This window comes from Sapajus apella, unplaced genomic scaffold, assembly GCF_009761245.1.
Source record: "Sapajus apella isolate SASKATOON/1434 unplaced genomic scaffold, GSC_monkey_1.0 scaffold2, whole genome shotgun sequence".
Classification (NCBI taxonomy): Eukaryota; Metazoa; Chordata; class Mammalia; order Primates; family Cebidae; genus Sapajus; species Sapajus apella.
This window is the reverse complement of record NW_022436942.1, coordinates 10,763,041-10,779,875: the sequence shown is the minus strand read 5'-3', so window position 1 is coordinate 10,779,875 and position 16,835 is coordinate 10,763,041. Positions and strand designations below refer to the sequence as shown.

General features: G+C 37.2%; 1 protein-coding gene across 3 annotated transcripts in view; it reads right to left on the bottom strand.

The window, feature by feature from the left end:
* Positions 1 to 16,835, bottom strand: part of TMBIM4 (transmembrane BAX inhibitor motif containing 4) — a 32,063-nt gene that overhangs the window by 8,715 nt on the left and 6,513 nt on the right. The window contains exons 2-5 of one of the 3 annotated variants that reach the window (XM_032288220.1): positions 13,050 to 13,193; positions 6,798 to 6,906; positions 5,727 to 5,832; positions 1,252 to 1,285 (exon numbers count right to left, since the gene is read on the bottom strand). In XM_032288220.1, coding sequence (XP_032144111.1) covers positions 1,252 to 1,285; positions 5,727 to 5,832; positions 6,798 to 6,906; positions 13,050 to 13,193 — 393 coding nt within the window. Of the gene's footprint in view, positions 1 to 1,251; positions 1,286 to 5,726; positions 5,833 to 6,797; positions 6,907 to 9,729; positions 10,925 to 13,049; positions 13,194 to 16,835 lie in introns of those variants that run through there. The other 2 variants (XM_032288209.1, XM_032288199.1) reach the window with 2 other exon arrangements.

Sequence of the window (16,835 nt, the reverse complement as noted above, 5' to 3'; positions counted from 1 at the left end):
AAACTCCTTAACATTTTAACAAATTGCAAAGTTATAACCTCTTGGAGGTTAACTGCTTTGAACCCAAAGCCATTTAAGTAATTTTTAATTTTTCAGAGATTAATTATTCATTTTCTTGCTATCCCTAAATGCTACATGATTGGAATTTCTCTATTTATGCCATTACAGGATTAGGAGGTGAACAGGGAAAAGATAAGACATTAAGTCAATTTAGCTTCTTGTCAGTAATTTAAGTATACAATTAGGTTGAAAAGATATTGCAATTATTGAGGAAAATAATGTTCTCAGATTATCCCATCTATGTTTTTCTATCCCAAATTCCAATAATCCTGAAATGAATCTCTCTCCTACATTCTATGTACATAGTAGAGGCTGGAGAAGGGAGAGATGGATTTGATAACCTTAATAGCAAGTAACATTAATAATAAGTAAATATTAATAATACTGCCTATGTTGAGAAGCCACAATCCTATTTATTATTTATTACTATGTATTTATATTGATTATTTTTAAATGAGAGATTACAAAAAAATACAGATTAAACAAAACTGGCACAGAAAGATTCAAAACCTAATGACAAAATAGGAAGAGTTAAATATATTAACTTATTAACTATAGGATAAACAACTTGATGTTATTAAGAGTAATAATTAACTCTGACCTTTTTGGTACTCAAGGTTAACCATTTGGAGAAGTTTTTATTCTTAATTTATTGAATTTTTTTATTTGAGATATTATATAGGGTGCATCAAGTAATTATAACAGACATGGCCTTCAAACACGTTTAACATGAAATAGAGAGCAAAAACGACCAATGTTTCTTGTAGTGCTGTTTGAAACAATATGAGGATGTAACATTAAAGCATAGTTCAGCACAGGCAAGTTAAAGGAGTTAAGCTCATATGATCAAAGTGTATGGTTCAAAATACATGTTCTCAGTTACTTTAAGATACTTTTAAATTAAGGAAAAGATTAGCTATAGTTGTCTTATTTTTATAAATAAGTCAACAAATGAAATAATGTTCTCCATTCCTTTTATTTTTCTTTTCTACTTCTTCTAAGCTCAGCTGAAATAAGTAAAGGATAAATATCTAACTTTTGCTTATACTTTAGGAATTCTTCGTCCTATGCTATATTTCTGAAATATGATATTCCATGATGTTAGACTTCAGCCCCAAATACCTTTTTACCTGAAAGATTTATCTACATTAAAAAGTTATTATAACATATAGAAGTGCAATTACGGCTTACCAACAACTGCCACAGTTAGAGCTTCCAATAGTGTCTAATGAAAAGAAACTGAAATTAATGACTGTAAAATTTACACTATCTCATGTGCATTTTCTAATTTCTAGCAGCTTAATGTGATCCCATATGAATGATCTCATTTTAGCTTCAAAGCAGTCTTGTGAAGTATATGAGGCAGTTAGTAAACCTACCATAATGAAAATGAGATCTCAATTTATTAAGTGAGAATATTTAGATTCTAATTGTGATACCAAGACTCTTTAAGCTCTATCTCATATCTGTAACAGGAAGACTATAAATATGGAACATTCTACTTTTCTTACTCTGTAATATAAATAAAAACAAAATTGCAAATTATGTGCACATTTATAAAACCTCAATACCTCACACAAACATAGGAATAATAAAATATTTAAGTAGTACTTTGGTATGGGAGTCTTGAAAGTATTTCCCAATATTCTTTCTCTCTTTCTTCCCTAATAACAGAATTTTTACCCAGACACATGGCCGTTCAGATTTTACTGCATTTTTTCAGTCTCCTGGGCAGTTAGGTCTGACTATGTAATGATATTCTAGCCAATTTAATATGACTAAGAGAGGTATACAACTTCTGGATTGTGCTCTAAAAGCAAAGACTTGCTCTCCCTTTTCTCTTCTCATTTGTTTGTATTAATAACTGAATGCTTTGTGGATATGGGAGTTATCTATCATATACTATGCAACTATCTAGGAATGCCTTGACCATAGCAGAAGCATGGGCCCTTGTCACCTTCACTAAATTGTCATTCAAATTTTTACATGAGAAATAAACTATCTTGTTTAAGCCACAGTTATTTTGTCACTGTTTAAGCCATGTCAGAAGTAGCAGAACCCATACCCTAAATAAAAGACTTGGTGCTAATGAGTCTTGTCCTCTAGCCTCCTCTAGCCTCTTTCCCCTTAATTACAGTATCTTTATTTTGTCTTATATGCTTACTCTAGATAGATTTTATCAACCATCTGATAGACCATATCACAAAGAGAAAGTCAGAAATAACGGCAGTGGCTGTATAATCATAATCCTGGTAGAAGCATCCCCTGTACTCCACCATACCTGATATCAGGAAAACCATCAGTACTAGAGTAAAAATGGTATTAGAAATTGTCCACAGACATGGAGGCAATGGAACTGCTGTCACATTTTAATGATTTTAGTAGTGCCAGTAAAAGGGTAGCAAAAGACAAAAAATTTTTTCTGGACTGGGCACAGTGGCTCACTCACACCTGTAATCCCAGTACTCTGAGAGGCTAAGGCAGGTGGATTGTTTGAGTCCAGGAGTTTGAGACCAGCCTAGGTAACATAGCAAAACCCATCTCTACTAAAAATACAAATAATTAGCTAGGCGTGGTGACATGTACCTGTATTCCCAGCTACTCCGGAGGCTGGGAGGTGGGAGGATCACTTAAGCCCAGGAGGCAGAGGTTGCAGTGAGCCAAGATCGCGCCACTGCACTCCAGCCTGGGCGACAGAGAGACCCTGTCTCCATAAAAAAAAAGAAAAAAGAAGAGAAAATTTGGGATGGGGGGGCGCAACATGATTACACTATATTCTTGCTATTTGTGACAAGATTTTAGGAAAGAAATCCTACCCACATTCAAGTATCTGAAGGAAACAGGATGGTATAAATAGGCATACACAGGAATAAAGATAAGACTAGGAAAATATGATAATGCCCCCTTTAAAACATATATACACATGCTTCTCAAGTTATAATGGGGTTACATGCTAATACACTCACTGTAAGTTGAAAATATCACAAGTCAAAAATACAACCCAGAGTGTCTTTGGTTAAAGAATCACCAATGCTTAAAGTTTGAACTTTCATGGTTGCATATTGCTTTGACACCATCATAAAACCAAAAAATCTTAAGTTGAATGATTTTAAGTCGAGGAATATCTATCTATCTATCTATCTATCTATCTGTCTGTCTGTCTGTCTGTCTGTCTGTCTCTCTCTCTCTCTGTCTGTCTGTCTGTCTGTCTATCTAATCTGCCTATATGTGTGTGTGTGTGTATGTCCATGCATACACACACTCCTACTACCTTCTTTCTTATCCTGCTGCAGCAGGACCAAGAAAACCCTAATGTTAAAGGTCCCTGAGTAATTTGAGGAAATGTATTTTACATACTTATTTGTTAAACCATTTTTAGCTATGGGCATGATGAATAGATTTAGCAATCAGTGACTATCTTGCCTATAAGCATTTGGTTGATGCTTTTCTAGTGGGACCTCTCCCTGCTGGGCAAAAGTTGACCCACACCCTCTTCCGATATAGAAATCAGTCTTTCTGAGAGAAGGCTGTATGTAGATGTGAAGAGGGATTCTATATGGCCTTCTTTCTTTTTATACTTCCTCTCTCCTAAGACATAGCTGACTAGGCCAGGAGTTGGCTCTGAGGCAATGTCTGGCAACCCATATATTGACTAACAACCTACAATGTGACCTATGCCAACAACCAAGTATACCAATCAGATTCATTCTCTCTCTCTCCTTCCTTACTTTTCCTTCCTTCCTCCCTCCCTTCCTTCTCCCCCACCCGCCGCCTTTCTTTATGAGACAGGGTCTCACTCTGTCACTGAGGCTGCAGGGCAGTGGTGCGATCTCAGCTCACTTCAACCTCCACCTCCCGGTTCAAGTGATCCTCCTGCATCAGCCTCCCAAGTAGCTGGGACTACAAGCACATGCCATAACATCTAGCTAATTTTTGTATTTTTTGCAGAGACAATGTATCGCTATGCTGCCTGGACTGGTCTCGAACTCCTCGACTCAAGCAGTACGCCTGCCCCAGCCTCTCAAAGTGCGGGGATCACAGGCATGAGCCACCACGCCCAGCCCAGATTCTTTCTGACCCAGGAATCTGAACTCAGAGATTGAAGCAATGGCAGTGTGAGCTAAAGCTAAATTACTCTATGGGGGCAAAAATTAATTATCTTTAATTTATATATGACCCATTGTTTGGGAAACAGAAAACAACGTGTAAGGACAACTGAGGTAGAGAGGAGATGTAATAGAATAAGGGAGAGGAGAACACAAACTCTTGTCACTGAATTTCCTATGATATCATCATTTCTAGAACCTTCCTCCAGTTATCCAGTTCATCTTCCTTGAAGAAGATTTGGGTTGGTGGGTTCTCATGCGCTTACATCCTTAAACTCCTTGTTACTTGCGATAACTTGAGTTAGGACTGACAATCTTGCAAACAAAAGAGCTTAAGGTTTAAATGAATAATCTTTCCTATAACTGAAAAAAGTCATCAGCTTTTCTTTATCATTTTAACACAAACTCATTATCAGAATTCACAAACTTTTTTAAAGCATTTTAATATAATCAATAGCTTTTTCACTCATATTTGACAAGTATTCTTTTTTGTTTGTCTGAAATGGGGTCTCACTCTGTCATCCAGGCTAGAGTGCAGTCATGTGATCTCACCTCACTGGAGCTTCCACCTCCCCCACCCCGGAACCCCCACCTCCACTTAAGTGATCCTCCCACCTCAGCTGATCAGGTAGCTGGCACTACAGGTGCACACCATCACACCCAGCTAATTTTTGTATTTTTTTTTTTAGAGATGGGATCTTACTATGTTGCCCAGGCTGGTCTCAAACTCCTGGACTCCAGTGATTCACAAGCCTTAGCCTCCCAGAGTGCTGGGATTACAGGCATGAGCCACTATAGCCCAGCCAAGTAGTCTTAATATTAGTTTGGAATGTTTTGAAGTAAGTTTTTAGGTTAAAATATAGTCATACTGGATATGAGAAGAGGCAAAATAATTTTTCAAATATGTAACTGGAGCCTTATCCAGTTATTCTAGTCATATTCTAAGACTGAATTTTCATAAGTGGTAGTTTGGGTTTTAATTTTCACAAATATCTCAACACATATGACCTTAAAGTTGGGTTCTCCAAGTATAATTTTGAAAAAAGTTAGTAGTGCACATAATTTGAGCAAAATGGTTCTTCAAAAGACCAGAGGGGTAAGATAATAACACAGAAGAGTTAATCATAATGAATTTAAATTCTATGAAATTAAAGCCACAAATTTTTCCCCAAAAAATCACAGAATATTAGAGGTAGAGGTTTCACAAGGATTTATCTATTTTAATATTCTCATTTTACATATGAAAAAACTTAGGTACAGAAAGGCTAAATGCCTTGCCAAGTGTCACATAATCGGATAGCAGCAAAGCCAGGTCCTCTGATTCCAATTAGTATTTTTTCCACTACCTGCTAATATTAATAGAATAACCTTTGAAACTAAGAAACTGTTAAAAGTTTTAAAAGACTATCAAATTACAAGTAATTTCCTAAAGTACTCTAAAAAAACTCATTAATATTTTTCTGCCATTGTTATGTATGTATTATATATGCATTTAATTAAATAAGAATATTCAAACTCAGGAATAATTGTTAAAGGAATAGAGAAAGTCAAAGTACTCACAAATCCAAAAAGCAGGTACAGGTTAAGGGGATATTTATGTCTGTTTAAATTCAATGCAAAAATCAAACCCAGAGATCCAAGAGCAAACAGCAAAATTAAGGCAGGACTGAAAGACATAATATTAAGTGTTTCAAGTTAAAAAAAATAGCATGAGCAGTATTATCCAATTTAATAACATTTATCTAATTTATAAATTTATGAAAGTACAGGAGAAAAAATCTGGAATGAGACACACCAAACTATCAAATTATTTTACATCTGGAAAATTTGAGGGGTACAAGGTAGAAAGGAGCCTCAGGACAAAGAAAAGAGTCCAAAATGAATGGGGGAGACTTTTCCTTTTTACTGTATAAACTTCTATCATATTTGAATAATGTTTGCAATTAGTATACTAATATTAGACAATAAAGAAATTAAATAACAACAACTACATTTTTAGGGTATTTGCCATATGGCTGTAATTTAAATTAACGAATTATACCTCAAACAGCAAACTAAATAGTTCGAGACTCCACTTTGGTAGAGGGAAAGGGAAAAGAAATTCTCTTCTTCTATGAAAATATTCGTTAGTTCTCCTTTCCTTTAATATAGCAAAACTGTATTATTTTTAGCAATGGAAATAATTATGTTGGAGGTCAGTCTTTAATCAGGAATGAATCACGTGGCGGTCTTTTGAAAACTTCTTGGTGAAATTATCCTAGTCATGAGCGAAAACTAAAATGAACGCACATTTATTTTTCAAGCACTGTCTTAGGCTTTGAGCACGGGGACTATAGTCTAATAAAGTTTTTAAAAATTAAGATGTTTAAAAATGGCGTACACTAAAAATTCTTAATACTATTCCAGGAGATGAGGGTTTACTGAAGCTAAAAAGTTCAGACGTAAATACCATGTTGTGGAATATTTTTCTTTATCAAAAACAAAACTAATCAGGCTTGTAAGAGTTAGTTAATGAACTTTTTAAAATTTTAACCTCAAAAGTTAATAGAAAAAAGTCAATTTTGTTTATAATATGCCTTTTTGATCATATGCAATGTCTGAAAATGATTCATTGTCATCTCATTACCTTACCTGTCATGTACAAATGTCCGTATAGACTCAAAGTATAAAAAAACTGTTGAAGCCACTGTAGTTAAGAGAACTTGCAGAGAAAGGATGCTGTAGACTTTTCTTAGAAAGGCTAAAAGAGGAAAAAAAGATATATGTGATTATTTTCTTAAGCATTTATCGTAAAACAGTAAAATCAAATTTCCTCTTTAAAAAATTAAGTTTTTTTCATGTATTCTTTCCTAATTTTTATCCTGATAATCCACAACTAAAACTAGGCAAGACTACAAAGCTTCCAAAATAATTTAGAAATTGTAAGAGATAGCTAACCTTCCCTCCAAAAAGCATGAGCCTAAAAAAGTTAGTGGGCCAGAATGTAAATGTTTTCATCAAAATGGAAAATGTATTAAATGCCTAGTTGTACACAACAGCATACAACATAGCAAAAGACTAAAAGCAGAACGTTTTAAAAGAATGATTATATCTTGAATCTGAAAAGGAAAAATAGAAAGCATATAAACATAAGTTTTTTTAACTCTTAATTTACAAAACAGTAAAAATGTTTCCCCCAACTGAAACTTATCCTTAAAAGGCAAATAACATATAAACTTACTTTCACTCATCTATTATAATTTCTCATTTATAGTACCCCTGCCTCCAGTTTCTATACAATTGAGAATTCTTACTTTCATATTTTGTTATCAATACCCAGAAATCACCTCTAAGAATTAATGATTAAATGCTTATTATTAAAGTCTTCTGATATACAGTGATGCAAATAATACAATGAACTTCCAAGAACTCACTATCACCTTCAGAAATAAAACATTAGTAACACTTCCCACCTTCTCTCTCTGACATCCCTCTCCCCTCATACTTCTGGCTAACAACAAATCATCTTTCAAGGTTCAGCCTTTTTCTGTCCCCCATTCTGAATTACATGTTTCTCCTTCATGCTCCTGAGGAAACCTAAACATACCCCAATCACTTTATGATTGATAAATCTACTTGTCCTTCACCCCCATGAAAGTGTAAAGACCAAAAGCTCTCTAATAATCGGGAACAAGCCTATTCATTTCCATACTCCTACCACTCAGCCTCGTGGATAGTGCTGAAGAAACAGTGGTTAAATTTTATTTGCTTTTAAATAAATTTTTATTGAATTAATGAAGGGTGAATTTTACTAGTCAGGGAAAAGAAAAAGTAACATTCTGAAATCAAACAGAATAATGGGGCCACTACTTTGAGCACTGTCCTTAGGCAGGCAATAAAAATCACGTTGAATGACTCTTACCCAACAAAAGAAAATGTGATGTTGTCTCTTGCCTGTCAGGGCAATGCTCATGGTAAATGAACATTAGATGGTGGATGTTCCTTTTGAAAAATATTCCTACCAAAGACCTGGTTTCCCAAAGAAGGGTGAAGTGCTTTGATGTTATGTCAGCCAATTATCAAGTTAATAAAAATAAAATAAATCTTTCACAAGAATAAGGGAATTTCCATGAATACTAAGGATTTAATCATCAAAATGCCCAAATATTAAATCTTAATTAATTTTTCCCTCTGGCACTCTTTCCAAAATCTAGAGTGAGTTTTTCCTAATGTCTTAAACAGATTTTATTAGACATATAATTTAACCAATGACTCACAAGAACCCTGAGTGTCCGTTGTATTTTGGCCTAGAGATAAACAGTGCTCAACTCCACAGCAGATCTACAACTTACTTTCTTAAACAGGCCCTGATATCTGCATGCTCTGGGAGGTCATTTCTATCTTTTTCACAAAAGCAGAATAAAGAATATACTACTGGCATGGACAACGTTATCTGGGCTATATTTCTACAAATTTAATTAGTAAACCAAAGGTCAAGCCATTACACCTGCAAGGGATTTTCTGGACTATGAAAAAAAAAAAATCATGTTCTTTACACTACAGTGTCCATGTCCTGGACTCAAGCCATCCTCCAGCCTCAGCCTCCCAAGTAGCTGGGAATACAGGCCCACAACACCACACCAAGGGGTGTGTGTGTGTGTGTAAAAGAGAGAGAGAAAGAGACAGGGTCTCACTTTGTCCCAGGCTTAAGTGCAGTGGCGTGATCACAGTTCAGGGCAGCCCCAATTTCCAGGGCTCATGCAATTCTCCTACCAGCCTCCCCAGTAGCTAGGACTACAGGCACCTGCCCCTACGCCCAGCTAATTTTTTTCTATGTTTTGTAGAGATGGGGTTTCACCACGTTGCCAGGCTGGTCTTAAACTCCTGGTCTCAAGTGATCTATCCACCTTGGCCTCCCAAAATGTTGGGATTACAGGCATCAGCCACTGTGACTGGCCCTGGAATGTATTCTTTACTTTTGATACCCTATCATGTAACTCAAAGCCAATCCATATGATATATATTCTCAATTAAGCAGTGAAAATTAATGTTATTTCTTACCATTTTGTAAAACTGTCACAGCTCAAAACAGTGTGCACATTAAGATCTAATGTGTATTTGCATATGTGTGTATGTACACAAGTACATATGAAATAAAAGACTAGAACGATATATATCAAGGTGTTTGTATTCTCTGAGCAGTAATACTAAAGATAATTTTCATGTTCAGTTATTTGCCAATCTGTGTTTTTTAGATACCAGCAATATGTATTACTATTGCAATTAAAAACATTTTAAAGACACTTGTGCTAAGCCTTTAAATTCATACTAAAAAAATTATCCTTATGCATATATTCCAGACCACAACTTTTTCTATATTCTGGTATCATAAGCCAAATCCGAGGCAAAAGCAGTACTGACACCCACTGTGAATAATGTAAAAAGTAGCAAAGGACATGCATATACAGCTCTCAGGAAAATTTTAAAAAGATTCAATATGCAAAGAAAACTAGTCACATAGCAAGATTTTCCAATTTTTGTTGAATACTGATTTCTCCCCTTCTATTTGACATCTCAAACTTACCATGGCTAAAATCGAAGCTCTTCATTTATCCAAATTTGCTGTTCTCCCAGTCTTCTCATCGATAACTAGCACCAACATCCTCCAAGCCAAACATAGAAGTCATCTTTGATTACCCCCTCCTTGTTCCCAATCTGTCAGCAGCTACTGTAGTTCTACTTTTGAAAGTGCAACATATCTGCCTCTTTTGGTCTCCTTTGCTACGTAGCTCCCTAGTCAAAGTGTGCCTGATCTCTCACCTGGACCCCTGGAGGAACCTTCTAATTGGTCCCCATGCTTTCACTTTTGTCCCACCTATTTCTCCACACACTCTTGTCAAAGTGATCTTTTTGAAAAGTAAACCATATCATGTGACTCTGCTTAAATACTTAAATACTCATTTCACCTAAAATGTAAAAGTTTTTATAGGGCCTGCAAGATCCTACATGATGTAGTACCTTTCCCAGTCTCATCACATAGCACTCTCCCTCACCATGCTTTACCCACATGAGTCATCTTCCTGCTTCAGAGCCTTTGCACTTGCTGTTTCCTCTACTTGGAATGCCCTTATCCTTCTTTACATGCAGTGGTGGTTTAAGATATGTCATAATTCTTTGATACTCCTTCAAGTGAGTCCTAACAAAAAGAAAGATGCAAAAGTGGCAGTGCGTTACTTCTAAGACCAAGTCATAAATGGCATTATGGCTTCCAAATCCTGCTCTTTCTTAGATCATTTCCTTTGAGCCAGTGTTTCTCAACCTTGTTTTCATTATTCCTCACCTGAGTAGCCTTCTAGATATTTTATTCCTAATAGGCCCCTCAATAAAATTTTAATGCCACAAATATACTATATACCTGTTTATGTACCATCACCCTTTGGAAGGATATATGTTACTATAAAATCTTAAGGTTTTTAGATCTTTAGATCCCTCTAAAGAACCAATTGTCACCTAATGGGGTCAACAGCACTCCATTAAGAATGCATACTCTAGGGAAGGCCAGCTATGTTGTGAGGAAATTCAGGGAGCCCTATGGAGAAACACATGTGGTAGGAAAGTAAGGTCTCCTGCCAAGAGCCAGTGAGAAACTGAGGCCTCCTATGAATAGCCCTATGAGTAGCCTGTCTGGAAGCACACCCTTCATCCCCAGTCAAGCCTCCAGATGACCAGCACTAGCCAATATCTGGACCACAACCTAGGACAAACCCTGAACTAAAACTACACAGATTCTTGACTCTCAGAAACTGAGATAATGTGTATTCATTTAAACCACTAAGGTTTGGGGTAATTTGTGACACAAACAGAATTAATATTTCTCTTGGTTCCTGTAAGTGGGGTACTGTCGTACCAAACACCTAAAATATGGGAGAGAGCCTTTGGAATCAGGCAATAGATGGAAGCTGGCAGATCTGTGAGGTGAAGGCTAAAAGAGCCTTGAAGAAACTGTTTTATAGAAAGTTAATGCCTTTGAGTCTGCTGCACGTGAGGGCTTAAAGGAAAGTGGGTAAAATTTTGCACAAACTGGAAGCAAGAGAAATCTTATTATATACTGATAAAAAGTTGAGCGACACTGTTAGCTACAGTTACATCAAAGATAGAAATTGTGCTTAATGAAGAGGGTGATCAAACTAAGGAGATTTCCAGAGTGTTGAAGGTACCTGCTGGCTTCTTGCTGTTTATACTAAAATGTAAGAGAAGAGATACACAGCTAAAGGAAGAACTGTTAAAACAAAAAGAGGAAAGGCTTCTGACTAAAGGGACAACAAAAAAATACATAAAGAGTATAAATGTAAAATCCTTAGTTAAGACCTCACAAATATCCAAAATTGTGCATCAAAAAAAACGATTCAAACAATAGGGCTTTTGAGAAGCTTAAGGAAGTTGTCACTCAGTCTCAGCCAAAGTTCATGCTAAGACATTTTTGGGTGTGGCTTTTATTACTGAATGAAATAAAACCCAGTAAGAATCACAGGACACCTACAAAGTTTTCTGAAGAATTACATTGGCAAAAATACCACCTCATATTATCCACCACCAGATGTTGAATATAGCAGTAGAGATGATTTGTCTTTTTAGTTTAAAAGTCTCTGAGGGGAGCTGTAGTTAAGGAACTACTCCCAAGGAACTATACCCAGTGAGCTTCATCAACACCTAGGGTTGATTTAAATGATGAGATTCTAGATTTTGAGATGATGCTATACTGGGGTATTTTGGAGGATCTTAATTTGCATATGGACGACAGATAAATAATTTGTGACCAGAGGGGAAGACAGTGGTGGTTTAAAATATGGCTAGGTTATTTGGCATTAGCTTCAAAAGGTGGAGTCTAAATCCCCTCCCCTTGAGTAAGGACTAGACTTAGTGACTTGCTTCTGGTAAACAGAATAAGGAAGATATAATGATGTGTGTGATTCCATGACTAGGTCATAAAAGGCATTGAGGCTTCTTCCTTGCTCTCCCATGGACTGCTTGCTCTGGAAAAAGTCAGCTGCCATGTCATGAGGACATTCAAGCAGCCCTATGAAGAGGTTCATATGGTAAGGAACTGAGGCCTCCAGTCAATAGCCATGGGAGCAAAATTTCCCGAAAGCAGATCCTCCAGCTTAGTCAAGCCTTCAGGTGACTGCAGTCCTGGCCAGCATCCTGACTTAAGCCTCATGAAAGACCCTGAATTGGAACCACCTAGGTAAGACTCTCCCAAATTCCTGACATTCAGAAACTGTGTGTTATAAATACTTGCTGTGTTAAGCCACTAAATTTGGGGATAATTTGTCACAAAGCAATAGATAGCTAATCTGCCCGGCTAGCTCCTTCTCATATAATCCACCTGCCATCTCCCTTAAGAGTTCTTCCTCTGGCCATTTCTTAACTAAAATAGCTGCCACCCTAAACTCTAGTTTCTACTCTCACCTCTGTTTCTTTTCTTCAGAGAACTTATCATAGCTAGAGGGTTATTTATTTGCTTATCTCTTTAGGGTCTGTCTTTCCTACTGCCCCATCCAAATAACAACTCTGGAGTACTGAGACACTGTCTGGTCACCACTATATCCCTAACATTTAAGACAGCGCTGAATCAAGTTTTGTAAACAAAGGAAAATGCTCACCTTCACTAATAAAAGAAACACAAATTAAAGCATGAATACATTTTTCACCTACCAAACAAGTCAGCAAAGTATGGCCCATGGGCCAAAGCCAGCCCACTACCTGGTTTTGTAACTGAAGTTTTATTGGGACACAATCACCCTCATTTACTTATGTATCCTCTACAACTGCTTTTGCACAATGGCAGAGTTGAGGAGCTGGAACAGAGATCTTATGGCCCAGAAAGCTGAATATATTTCCTACCTGGCCTTTTGTAGAAAATGTTCATCACCCCTAATCTACCAGACTGCCAAAGATGAGAAAGTCTGATGATATTCAGTGTTGGTGAGGGTGCAGAAGGTATCCTCATATATTGTTTGCTGAAGGTACAATCTCTCTGGAGGAGAACTGATTGAATCAATCAAATTTAAAATGCACATGCTCTTCTGACTCTATAATTTCACTTCCAAAAATTTATAGTAAAGTCATAATGTAGAAATTTACAAAGATACAGAAGGATGTTCCCTGAAGCACTATTTGAAGGAATTAAAAAAAAAAAAGGTAACAACCATCAAGTGGGGATGGTTAAATAAATTATGGTATATACCTACTATGAAAGACTATTGCAGAATAAACTAGCTTAACAGACTATTATATATAGCATATATATTGCAATAGACTAGTTACATATACTAGTTTAATCAGCACTATAAAAGTGTGCTTAAGTTAGAGACTACACTCAGAAATTCATTCTCACATAATTTTTGTAGCTTCATGATTTGTTGTTTTCCACCAATGAACCTTGACATTTTAGATGTATAATATTCAAAAAGTATCTTTCAGGAAAAGTATACATTACAAGCGGCTAATTTGCTTTTTTTTTTTTTTTGAGTAGAGCATTTTTAACCTTTAAGTAGTAACACACCAACGACAAAAGAGAACCACTTATTTAGTACCAGTGTAGTCAGCTTAAGTTACCAACCTAGTGATAAGGACTCCTACATAAAATGCTCCTACCTAATTTAAATATTTGTGAGTGAATACATGCTGAGTATCTGGTATTGCAATCAGCACTGTTATAGTGATGGTGAGGTACATAGAAGGAAATCGAGAATAAAATTAATGCTTTCCTTAAAACAGTCTATAGGCCAGGTGCATTAGCTCATGCCTGTAATCCCAGCACTTTGGGAGGCCAACGTTGGAGGAGTATTTAAAATAAGATAACTGCCTGGCCCTTAAAACAACCTGGTATAGTCGGAAGGATAGCAATTATGCCTCTTTTACAGATAAGGAATCTAAGAATCAGAAAGGCAAAGTACCCTGCCTCTCTACATTGCTATCAACCAGGACCGTGTTTAATTTTCAGACCCTTAAATCCAGGGCTCTTTCTACTACACTGTGCTATTCCCCAACATCACTAAGAAAATGGCCATTCTTCTCACTATAATGTATGTATAATGTCATTCTCACCTTTCCATGCCTAATCACAAATTCTGTCTCCCCCATCTCCACCCCATGAATTCCCTTCACAAACAGTATTTCTCTCTTGTCTGCCTTTTCAAGGTTTCAGTTACCCACACAGTCAACTACAGTCTGGAAATACTACCTACAATAAGATATTTTGAGAGAGAAAGAGAGACCACGTCATAAAACTATTATTATACAATATTGTTATATTTGTTCTATCTTATTAATAGTTATTGTATTAACATAATATGGAACATATCTGCCACAGAAAAAGACGACTGTATGCAAACCCAGCCCTCCACTGGGATTTTACTTCCTCTTACAACTCTCCTACGTTATTCCAGTTCACATTGTGAAGTGATTATATGAACTGGGTCATTCCTGTTATGCCCAACTAAATAAGAGTCGAGGGGCCAGGAAGAAAATCATTTGGGGTGAATAGCCTGGTTTTACCTAGCAGCTGCTGAAACAACCTGCTGTGACTATCAGAGTAGGTGCTTGCCAGTTCCCAGAGGCTTCTCTAGTGCCAATGAAGGTTCTTGCAAAGCAATACGTAACATTGTTCTTTCTAATAAAATCCCCAACCTTTTCTACGTTCCTCAGACATACTGCAAACCACCCCGATCTGCATGTATACCCCAAGCTCCAATTTTTTTTTATTCCCAAACAAAATGTTTAATTTACAGCGTTGTCTCTGTGTTTTATTTTGTCTTCAACAACACACTCTTGATTCCTTCCCCAAACTCCCTCCAAACTTGGCACTTTAGAATTTAATTAAGCTGCTATCATAGTTTGGCTAGTGGCCAATTTAATGCCTTAAGAACAGTGACTGTGACTTCCAAAACTTTTATTTACCTCACTGTCTTTACAGTAGATGCTTCATTAGTAGCATCTAGAAAGGGGTTGTCCAAAAAAAATATTTATTAAATGTATGTTAATGATTCAAATGTTTCCTTAATGGCAGTGCCTTGAGTCACCAAGGCCTCTAATGAGTGCCTTCTATTCATACACTAGATACCACCTCTACAGTCATTTAATTTCCTGCAATGGCTGCCATTTTCTATCTCTGTTCTTCCCTGAAGTGACCTATTCTCTATCTTCCTCATTTCTGGGACTAGCAGGGACTATCTTTCTCCTTGGGGTATCTATGAGTTAGATAGTTCTCATGTACTCCTTAGCACTTGAAGTCCTAGTTGTTAATTACTCTAATGTATCAATCACATTGTCACTGTTCATTTTACAGTTGGATGGTGTATTAGTCCGTTCTCGTGCTGCTATAAAGAACTGCCCCAGACTGGGTAATTTATAAAGGAAAGACATTTAATTAACTCCCATTTCTACAGCGGCGGGGGTGGGGGGGCCTCGGTAAAGTTACAATCACAGCAGAAGGGGAAGCAAACATGTCCTTCTTTTCATGGCAGCAGAAAGGGGAAGTGTCAAACAAAAAGGGGAAAAGCCCCTTATAAAACCATCAGATCTAGTGAGAACTTACTCACTATCACAAGAACAGCATGAGTATAACCACCCCTGTGATTAAATTACCTCCCGCTTGGTCCCTCTCACAACACATGAGGATGATGGAAACTACAATTCAAGGTGTGATTGGGTGAGGACACAGAACCAAATCCTATCAGTAGAATCTGAGAATACTTTATTGGTTTAAGAAACATATCCTTTAGAAAGCTGAGCTTCAACACAAATTCTCAAACTCTTCCAGAAATCTGAAGAGGAGGGCACCCTTCAAACTCATTTTAGGAAGCCAGCATTACCCTGATACCAAAGCCAAAGACACTACAAGAAAACTACAGGGCAGGCCGGGCGCGGTGGCTCAAGCCTGTAATCCCAGCACTGTGGGAGGCCGAGGCGGGTGGATCACGAGGTCAAGAGATCGAGACCATCCTGGTCAACATGGTGAAACCCCGTCTCTACTAAAAATACAAAAAATTAGCTCGGCATGGTGGTGCGTGCCTGTAATCCCAGCTACTCAGCAGGCTGAGGCAGGAGAATTGCCTGAACCCGGGAGGCGGAGGTTGCGGTGAGCCGAGATCGCGCCATTGCACTCCAGCCTGGGTAACAAGAGCGAAACTCCGTCTCAAAAAAAAAAAAAAAAAAAGAAAACTACAGGGCAATGTCCCTGATGAATACTGATGCAAAAATCCTCAACAATATACTAGCAAACAGAATTCAGTAGCACATTAAAAGGATTATAGATCATCACCAAGCACCATTTATTCCCGGACTGTGAGGATGGTTCAATACATGAAAATTACTCAATGTATCAGCACATATACAGAATGTTGGGGGGAAAAGAAACACGATCATCTCAACTGATGCAGAAAACGCTTTTGACAAAATTCCACAACCCTTCATGATAAAAACACTCAATAAAGTAGAAACTGAAAGAAACTACCTCAGCATAATAAACGTCATTGTTCCACAGTAGCAGTTCTATGCAAACCTACCCCAAATTCCAAGAAAGCTGAGAGACCGCGGTGGCTCAAGCCTGTAATCCCAGCACTTTGGGAGGCCGAGGCGGGTGGATCACGCGGTCAAGAAATCGAGACCATCCTGGTCAACATGGTG